At 61.0% G+C, this 10,129-nt stretch overlaps 1 protein-coding gene across 3 annotated transcripts; it reads right to left on the reverse strand.

Annotated features, from left to right (window-relative positions):
* Positions 1-476: 476 nt before the first annotated feature.
* CSF1 (colony stimulating factor 1) lies at positions 477-8,717 on the reverse strand. 3 transcript variants are annotated; one of them, XM_059867650.1, is made up of 9 exons: positions 8,608-8,717; positions 7,234-7,362; positions 5,418-5,480; positions 4,959-5,138; positions 4,257-4,434; positions 2,653-2,780; positions 2,364-2,419; positions 2,224-2,276; positions 477-1,924 (listed from the first exon to the last, which is right to left on the reverse strand). In XM_059867650.1, exons 1-8 carry the CDS (start codon positions 8,626-8,628, stop codon positions 2,225-2,227), a joined length of 807 nt encoding a protein of 268 aa, XP_059723633.1. In that variant the 5' UTR covers positions 8,629-8,717; the 3' UTR covers positions 477-1,924; position 2,224. The 3 variants fall into 3 exon arrangements, with proteins under 3 accessions (XP_059723633.1, XP_059723631.1, XP_059723632.1); XM_059867648.1 differs by having other exon boundaries at positions 2,653-3,464; XM_059867649.1 differs by lacking the exons at positions 7,234-7,362; positions 8,608-8,717 and adding an exon at positions 6,953-7,188 and having other exon boundaries at positions 2,653-3,464.
* Positions 8,718-10,129: the final 1,412 nt, after the last annotated feature.

Consider the following 10,129-nt stretch of genomic DNA (forward strand, 5'->3'; position numbering starts at 1 on the left):
GCTGGTAGGGACCCAGGGTGATGTGGGAGGCCCTGGCATCCCCCTGGAGATGTTGGATGTGTGCAGAGGGAGGATGTGGGGCTCCCCTGCTCCTGGAAAGAAGGAAGGGAAGCAGGGGGAGCAGCAGGGGGGGAGGAAATGCCTCTTCCAGGACTGTCACTCTAAGCAAAGTGCTCCAGGAAACTTTGCCTCAAGTGTGTTTGCTTTAAACAGCTGCTTCCCAACCATTCACACAGATTTTGGGGGGGCCCCAGCACCAGAGCTGGTGCCTGGAGGTCTCAGCAATGCCAGCACAGCTGGGGCAGGAAGGGCAGATGAATCCCTCTGTCCTCATTCCAATGACCATGAACTCCCACATGCATCCACAGGGAAGCAGGTCAGGGTAACACTACCAGGAGTCAGCCCCAGTCACCCTCCCAGGGATCCCAGGGCTGAGACAGCTCAGTCCCCCCTTGCATCCCAGACTTGCACCAAGCTACACCTCTCTGTTTATTAATAATATTAAATATACAAGTTGTTTTCCATTATTTTCTTTAAATAGATTTTTAAATGCCTTTGTATAAAATATTTCAGGATTTCATTGTATAAAAAAAAACCCATCCCAAAACCAACAAAAAGCCCCAACCAAACAACAACAACAACAACAACAAAAAAGGCAAAATAAATCCAGCATGGGTAAAGGCAAGTTTTCTCCCCTAGGAGCAGCTCCTCCACAGTGTAAACTGGTGACTTACACCACCAGGAGTTTGGCCCCAGACTCCCTGCTGCATCAGGGCTTTTATCCTGATTTACACCAGTCCCTCGCCCAGGAACCCCCTCCTTCTGCCAGTCATAAATACACACACACACACATATATATATATATAGATAGATAGATAAACCCCCAAATTAATAGTGATGCTTTCTTTAAAAACAGTTGGGTCTGTCCATATTTTCATCCTTCATATAAAAATAATGCTTGAAACTCCCAGAGCAGAGGGGGCCACGCTTCATCCGGGGCTGGAGGGAGCCATTGGATTTTGGGGCATCTCCAGGGCTGGTGTGTCCCAAACCAGGCTCTTCCCAAAGCCTGGGAGTGGGGCTGTGCCAAGAAGCCCCAGGGTGCCCAGCTGGGGCAGTTCCAGCTCTTATACCCACGTGGATCCAATCTTTCCCAGCCCCATTCCCTTCTCCAAAGCGCAGTCACCAAAGAAATGGGATCCCAGCGAGGCCAGCTCGTGGTGAGGACCCTGTGAGGGGCACACGGCCCCCCCAGAACACTTGTGCAGGATAAAGACTTTCATCCGCTCTACTAAAAAATAAAAAATAAGCCCTAAAAACAGGAGGGTGGGGAGGGACTGGGATGGTGCCAAGGGTCACCCCAAACCCAGCCCTGTGCAGGGACATGGGCACGGGTGGGCTTTAAATATTCACAGTGTGAGGGTTTGAGTTGCAAGTCAGGGCTGGGGGTCTCAGGACTGGCCCCCCAGAATTCAGGATGCTCCAGTTGAAGCCTCAGGAAAGGCAGGGTGAAGGGGGCCATGGGTGCTGCTCCAAACCCACTCTGCTGGGATGGGAGAAGAGCCAGAGGATTTGGGGAGCCAATCCCTTCCATCTTCATCCAGCTCTGGCCGTGTCCAAGTGGGATCAGCTTCCATCACCCACATCCAGCACCTCCATGGTCCTGCTCAGCACGGCGGTGTCACACCAGCCCGCAGGCGTGGCTCCAGCCCTTCGCTTCCCAGTGCCCAGGGGTCCCACTCAGGGCACATCCCTCCATCCTTTTGTCCCTGCCAGGCAATTTTTTGCAGTCTCTGGCCACCGGCACGGGGCAAGGGAAGAGGGAGTGTCAGCATCACGGTGGGATCGCGGCGAGGCCGGCGCGTGCCAACCCTCCTTCCGTCCGCATCCGTCCCCCGAGCAGCTTCACATCCTGCCTGGGGCCCTGGGAAAAGGAGGAGAGAGATGAGCAGGAGCTGGGGCTCTGCCAGGGAGGGCAGTGTGGGGAGAAACACACGAAAACCACAGGAAAAAAAATACTATGTATATTAAGAAAGTGCCTGTAATGGATTAACGAGCTGCGAAACCACATGCTGGCAGCGCCGGGGCGCAGACCTGCTCCTGTCTGTGTCTTCCCACCCAGAATTTCCCTGCCCATGGCCAAGGTCAGCACCAATGGGGACACAATATTGTCCTCACAGCTCGGACTGGAGCCCTTCAAGGTCCCACCCAGCCCCTGATCACCTCAGAGATCCTGAGTCTCCAGCTCTGAACATTCCCTTGCTTCCTGCAGCGCCCTGTGACAGAAAGATGGGGGGTTAGAGCAGAGTCACCCAGGGTGGGGGTCCCCAAAGCCCTCTCACTCAGGATGGTGTCACACCCACCTCCTCTCTGGCTCCTCGGGGTCACAGCCTCCATCCTCCAGCGGCCGCTCCAGGACCTGTGTGGAGGGAGGGAAATAAGCCCGGGGGAAGGGGAGGAGGCTGCAGCGGCAGGGTGGCAAATCTCCCAAATAACATTCTCCCACCACTCTCAGCACCACCAGTTAATTGTCCCCCAGTCTCAAAATTATGGGGAAAATGGGGCTCAACCCACACTGGCCAAGAGACAAATGGGGAAACTGAGGCAGGAGAGAATCATGGTGTCCCGGGAGGAGACGAGGTGGGGTCTTACCCTGGATTTATACTTGTAGAAGAGCAGCCCTCCCGTGGCCAGCAGGACGGCCACCACACTGGCCACCGTAATGTAGATGAGGGGCTCCTGGCGGCCCTCCCTGGCGGGCGGCTCCTTCCTGCGCTGCTCTGCGCCCAGAACAAAGCCAGAGTCAAAGCTGGGCCCGGCCCCGCCGCCGTCCTCGGGGCCCCGCAGCCGGCTGAGCCCCCAGCCCCACGCCCTGGCCCTGTCCCTGGGGCTGCCCGGGGCTCGCAGCTCCGGGGCCATCCTGGAGAAGCGGAGCTGTGTGACGGGCTCGGCCGCGGGACGGATCCTGGCTGCGCCGCCCGTGGAGCCAGCGCTGGGCGATGCTGTCGGAGGGGTGGTCCTGAGCCCGCCGGGCTGGTCCGGGAGGATGGAGCCTCCCCACTGCTGGCCTGGATCTTGCGGCAGGTGGCCGGTCCGCCACTCCACCAGCTCTCCATCCCCGCGAAGGACGGGGATGTCACCCAGTGCCAGGCTCAGCATCCCGGCTGGATCCTGGAGGGCTTCGGCACTGCTGCCTGGAGCTGTCTGCTTCATCCCGGGGGCCAACGCCAGCGCTGTGTCACCTAGCCCGGCAGCCAGGACCTCCTCGGTCCCTGAGCCCCCGTCCGTGCTACTGGGGGGCTGAGATGGGGCCTCTAAGTCAGCGAGGGTGGCATGGAGGAGGCTGGAAGGGACCCGGGTGCTAGCGGGTGCCATGTCCCTGCCAGTGGCAGCAGAGAGGGAGGGCTGGGTGGCAGAAGGGAGGGCAGGGGACAGGCAATTGCAGTCAGGATCTGTCCCCACACCTGAAAGAAGGAGAGAGAAGAGACAGCCGTGGGGTCACCAGCCTCCAAGAGGGGCACAGGCAGCAGATCTGAGGTCGGGGGTACTGTCCCCGTCCCTCCCCACAGCCCCGGGCAAGCGGGTCAAACAGCCCCTCAAAAAATGGGAGAGCCAGGGAGAGGCAGGGAACAGGCAGGAGCAGGCAGGGCAGCCTGAGGGTGACAAGCAGCAGGTGGGATGAAGCAAACCCGAGTCACCGGGTCCCCTGAGCTGATGGCAGTGGGTTATTCACAACTTGCAGGAGCCAGAGAGCCACGTTTAAGGTCCCCACGGCACAAGGACAGGGCACAGCTCCAGCACGGGGGTGACAGTGGGACATCTCCTCCATGCAAACACAGCACGGGCGCTCGCGGAAGCGCGGACGGCAACACAGGGCTCCTCCAGCCCGGCAGCAACACTCGCCCCAAAGGCTTGGCCAGGGGAAACTGAGGCACGAGGCAGCTGAAGTGACACAGCCAAGGTCATGCAGCGTGTTGGTGGCACAGCAGTCCCTCCATTTCTCCGTGTTATCCTCCATCTGGCATCAGGACTTTGAGACAGAGCCTGATGCCTTCTTGGTCCCCCTCACCTTCAAATGGCAGCCAGCCCCTTCCCCCCTGACACTGATGCAGAGCTCACTGACACAGGAAAGAGGCCAAGGTGGAGATGTGCCACACCCACAGACACACGACTCTTAAGGTGCTCCATGCAGGCGAGCCCAAGCTCCCCAGACTGGCACAGGTTTACTGGGCAGAGGCCAAGCCTTGGCATCTCACCTGGTGAGGATCCAGCCTTCTTGGGTCCCGGGCACACCCTGCGGTAGACTCGGCTGCAATCCTTCTCAAAAGTCTCCTGCTCCTGCAGCAGACGCTTGATGTCCTGGAAGAAATCCTTCACCAGCACCAGCATCTCGTAGGGGGACGTGGTGAACTCCTTGAAGCACATCTGTGAGAGCTGGAGGAAGCACCAGACTCAGCACCAGCTCCATGACCGCCCAGTGTCACCCCCACAGATACCACAGTGCTCCCAAGGCAGGACCTGCTGGCTCCTCATGGCTCCATGCACACCCCGGCTCTGTTCTGCTCCACAGCCCTGCCCACACACCTACCTTAGCATGCTCTGGACACCCCACTTCACCCCAGGATGCTCTGCACATCTCATTTCACCCCAAGATGCTCTGCACCTCCCATTTCACTCCAGCAAGCTCTGGACACCCCATTTCACACCAAGATGCTCTGGACACCCCATTTCACCCCAGGACACTCTGCACATCCCATTTCACCCCAGCATGTTCTGGACACCCCATTGCACCCCAGCACAGTCTCCATACCCCACTTCACCCCAGAATGCTCTGGACATCCCATTTCACCCCAGCACACTCTGCACGTCCCATTTCTCCCCAAGATGCTCTGGACACCCCATTTCACCCCAGGATGAGGACCCAGGCGCAAAGCCCCAGCGGGCTGGGGTCACTGTACCATTCTCTCCTCATCATCCTCCTCCCTGATGCAGGGGTCCACACTGTCATCGATGCGCTTGTACATCTTGCGCACCGTCTTCATCTTCTGGGCATTGCTTGAGTTCTCCTTGAATTCTATTCTCTCCAGGATCTTGCCCATCAGGGGAAAGGCAGCTTTCACATAGCAGACGGAGTCATTCTGCAAGGACACAGTGACAAAAAGTGACAGCAGTTACCAGATTGGCATCCCACTCTGCCTGGGGGAAACAGAGGCACAGAGGCACCAAATGCCTTTCTACAATCCCACAGGGTTCCCAAAGTGGGACTTGGCAGCCACCTGGCCTAGCAGGATGGGTGCCTCTTGGGCTGTCTCCTGCAAAGGGAGATGAGAGGGGAGACTGGGGATCTGGGAACCTCCTACCATGCCCAGCCAGCCCTGCTGCCTGTCCCCTACTGTCCCCAGCAAGAAACCACTCACCAACTGCATCTTGTCAATGAACTTGAAGGAGACCCTGCCCGGGTGCTGCATTTGGGTGTCAGCCTGGAAGGACAAAGCAGGATGTCACCCCACATCCCCAGGGACAGTGCAGGGGCTGAGCTGCCCCAGATATGCCATGCTCTGGGCATAGGGTGCCTGAGCCCCCCAAATCCACAGGGCTAGCAGGACTTTGCTCCCATTCCTGCTTCAACCCATCCCACACTCCTCCTCCTCACACAGGCACATCCCTAAGGTTGATGCAGTAGCAGGAGTGAGATCAGGATTCCTGCTCCCATCAGGATGTTGCACTCCCCAATTCACAGACCTTCTCCAGCCTTTCCCTGCCTGCTCCCACCCCGCCTCTCTTCCTCCTCCTCCTCCTCCTCTTCCTGCCAGCACCACAGCAGAGCCCAGCCCTTTTTAATTCTCCTCGGGTCTCTCCCGCACCACTCTCTCCTCTAAATCCAGGCTGCAAAAGAGCATCCTGCGGTGCAGGAGGTGGCCGTGACACCAGGGTCACACATTCTCCGGGATCACACAGCGCCGGGGTCCCACACGCAGCGCTGCCGACCGCCCGTGCCACGACCCTTTCCAACGGGAGGAAAACCCATCCGAACCAAACGCTCTCCCTCCGGGCTGCCATCCCAGGCTGGGGGCGCGCGGGCTGGCAGAATTGCCGGCCGGCAATCCTCCTAGCCTGGGATGCCGTCCCGGAAACAATTGCTCCATTATCCTGCAGGCGCTGGAGCGAGGGCCAGCTCCTCGGTCGGCGAGGAGACGGCTGCAATCCCCAGCAGGAAAACCACATCTTCCATTCAAACCTGCTCCGTCCCCTTTCTCCCACAGCCGCGGACCCAATTTTAATCCCTGGGCGGAGAGCAAAGGCTCCGAGGATGTGTTGTGCAGAGAGGGCTCGGGCAGAGGAAGCCGAGCTCGCCCAGAGCGGCTCCTGGCCCCGCAGCTCGGTGGTTAAAGAGGAAGAGGTGAAGCGAGCCCGGACACGGCGGTTACACCGAGCTCGGAGCGCAGCAGCTCTCGCGGACTCGGAGGCGCCGTTCCCGTCTCTCGCCCGCACACCCCTCTTGCTGCAGGCACAATTTAATCTGCGACAACCCTGCAAATCCCTGCGTGCCCCCGATTCCCGCTTCTCCCCTGAACATCCGCGTGATTCCCCGCTCGGAGGTGAGCCAAGGGCCACGGAGAGAGAGATAGGGCCCCGGCAGCTGTATCCCATGGGGCCAGGGCTGGCCGCGCTGCAGGGCGGCTGCCAGCACCCCAGAGCTGCCCACGGGCTACGCGGGATGACGGCCCCATCGCCCTGCCCGATCGGCTCCATCGCCCGGCCGGGCCCCCCTCGCTGCCTGCCACCCACCCACAGCCCCGTTGCCAGCCCAGCTTCCAGGCAAGCAGCTGGACTCAGGAATGCAGCCGGATTCCTCTGCTTAACCCCTGCGCAGCCGCCCAGAAAGCACCGCAGCCCGCAGCGCCGGCCCCTCCACTGCTTCCCCCGCCCCCCTGCACCCATCCAGCCTCACTCCTGTCCCCTTCCCGGCCTCGCTCCTGCTTCCGTCTTCTCTCGTTCCTCCTGGCGTCACTTTTCCATGGCCACCCTTGATAAAGGCACGACATCTGTCACCCCCCGGTGCCCATTTGTCCCTTGCGCCCAGGGATGCTCAGCTCCTGGGTACCATCACTTCACTAGGGGAGCTTAAGATCGCCCCATTTCCTTATTTCAGCACTAAAAAAGAGCTGCTTTGTGCCCGTCTGGCCCCAAATGAGCCCCCGTCCCACGGCACAGCCCCGGCAGAGCACTCACCAGCTCCTCCAGCTCGGCCAGGTGCCCCTCCGTGATGATCTGCTGGCAGTAGCTGTTCTGCTCCGTCTCATGGATGCGGAGCAGGAGGAGAAGGAGGCACGGCAGCAGGGAGCAGCGGAGCAGGCACACCTGAGCACGACACGGGAAGAGTTTGAAGCAGGGATCACACACACACACGCCAAGCCCCCGTCCCCTCTCCACCACCCCGCAGCTTGACCACCTCTGTGGTAGCCGGGACTTGGCCACGGTCCAGCAGGATAATCCCACTGTGGTCCTCCAACCCCGTGCCTATCCCCATCCTGCTATTTTTAGGAGCTCCAGGTCAGCAGGGAATTTCCCAAGGCCCAGTGACACAAGCCTGGATGTGGTTCTTGGCCACCTCCACATTCCCGATCCAGCCCCTCTCCCCTCTCCCGCACCATTTCTCCGTCTCTCCTGCAAATCTCCTCCTCCGCCCTGGCTCTCCAGAGCCCATCTGACACACTGACCCACCCATCCCCAAAAATCCTCTTCCCACCCTCCAGACCCCACCAGCTGCACCCGCCGGGCTCTTTCCATGCAGCAGCTTTGGCCTCGTCCCAAATTTCCCTCCCAATCCCCCTGCAAAGAAGCGGGGAGGCCCTGATCCGTGGCGGGACCCCGGTGAGAAATGGGGCTTGTCCCAGCGCCAAGACTTCCGAGGAGGGGTGGAGGGGACCCTCGGGTGGGTGTGCACCCCCACCTCCCGGGGCACCGGCAGGGAGAGGGTGCCTGGGTGATGGGTGGGGGGGAATTTCCCTTGGGTGATATCCAGGAATCCTCCCCTCTTGTGAAACTCCAAGATGCCGCCCGGGCCACCGCCGAGATGTGGCCACGGCTGAACGGAGCCTCACCCCGCCGGGAACGGGCTGGGGACGGGGCTGGAGCCGGGAACGGGGCTGGAGCCGGGACGGGGCTGGAGCCGGGGACCGGGACGGGGCTGGAGCCGGGCTGAGGGTTAGAGCCTCATCGCGCAGGTCCGGGAATGGAGTCGGGGCTGCAGCATCCCCCCGCCGGGGACGGGGCTGGGGCCGGGGACCGGCCGGGGCTGAAGCCGGGGCCTCCCCACGCCGGGTCTGGGAATCGTGACCGGACTGGAGGCGGGAACCGGGAATCGGGAACCGGGAAGCGGGGCTGGAGCCGCGGCTTCACCCCGCGGGTCCGGGGCTGCCCACCACCAACCGAGGCGGAGCTGGAGCATCCCCCGCCGGGAGCCGGGACCCCCGGAGGAGGAGACCCACCACGGGGGCAGGGGACACCCGGGGCCGCCTGTCCGGCGGGGACCCGCACAGGTGGCAGCGGGCGCCGGGTTGAGGGGGTCTCCGCGGCCGCGGGTAGCGGGAGGGGCCGCCGTACCTTGGCTCCGAGGCGGGGCATGGGGGCTGCCGTGGGACCAGGGCCGGGAGGAGCGGGCGAGACGGCGGCAGCGGCGGGGCCGAGCGGGGCCGGGCTGAGCCGCCGCCGCGGCCGCGCTCCCCTTTATAGCGCCGCGGCAGCATGTGGTTTATGAGAAAGCATTGGCGAGCGGCCAGGCCCCGCGGGGCCCGGGCCGGGCCAGCACCGGGAAGGCACCGAGCGGCACCGGCCGGCACTGCTGGGTCCCATGTGCACCGCTCGGGTCCGGGCAGAACCTCTCAGGTCCGATCGGAACCGCTCCGGTCCGATCGGAACCGCTCGGGTTGTACAGTCGGTTCGACTCGCCACCGCTGGACTCGAATCGGCGCCGTTCGGGTCTGGCTGGAGCCGCTCGGTTCCCATCGGATTGGCTCGGCTTTCCCGGAATTGGATCAGCTCGGCACGGCTCGGCCCGGGGCAGCGCGTGTGTGACCCCCCGTTATCACAAACACACGCGGGTGAGCTCAACTGGGCTCACACACACATCTGCACAGATGTGCCAGGGACAGACACCAGCCCTGGATGGCCGCGGTCACCCCAGGCACCGGTAGCCATGGGCACACACACAGCCCTGAGCCTGGCACAGGTGTGTGCACACACACAGCTGTGCATGCATGCACACACCCTCGGAACATGCACGTGTGCTCACACACCCCCGTGTATGTGTATGGTCACCCCTGGGCACTTGTGAACGTGTGAACATACACACAACCCCCCTGGATGTGCAGGGACACCCCTCAGAGCACACACACAGCTCTGGGCCTGGCACATGTGTGTGCTTGCTCATCCCTGGGCACACACACACACACACACAGACACACACACAGACACACAGACACACATGCAGACACACACACAGACACACAGACACACACATGCATACACACACACACACACACAGACACACACACAGACACACACACAGACACACAGACACACACAGACACACAGACACACACACGATGGACACCCATCAGAACGTGCAGGGCTGGATGCATCAGCAAGGGTGTGCATGGACAGATCCATGAGCATTGATCAGCCCACGTGAGCACAGATCCATCTGCATGGATGGACCCACACGTGCACAAGCAGATAGATGCATTTGCAGGGATGTGCATGGACAGACAGCTGCATATGTGTGCATGTTAGATCTGCATGGACATGGACAAATCCCTGTGCATGGATGGGTCCACATGAGCATGGACAGATCTGAGTGCATGGGTGGATCCATGTGTGCATGGACAGATCCATGTTTGCTTAGACAGATCCATGTGTGCATGGACAGATCCATGTTTGCATGGACAGATCCCTGTGTACATGGGATGGACCCATGTGTGCATGGGCAGATCCATGTGTGCATGGACAGATCCACATTTGCATGGACAGATCCCTGTGTGCATGGACGGATCCATGTGTGCATGGGCAGATCCCTGTGTGCATGGACGGATCCATGTGTGCATGACTGGGTCCACGTGTGCATGGC

Source organism: Haemorhous mexicanus, chromosome 25 (genome assembly GCF_027477595.1).
Source record: "Haemorhous mexicanus isolate bHaeMex1 chromosome 25, bHaeMex1.pri, whole genome shotgun sequence".
Classification (NCBI taxonomy): Eukaryota; Metazoa; Chordata; class Aves; order Passeriformes; family Fringillidae; genus Haemorhous; species Haemorhous mexicanus.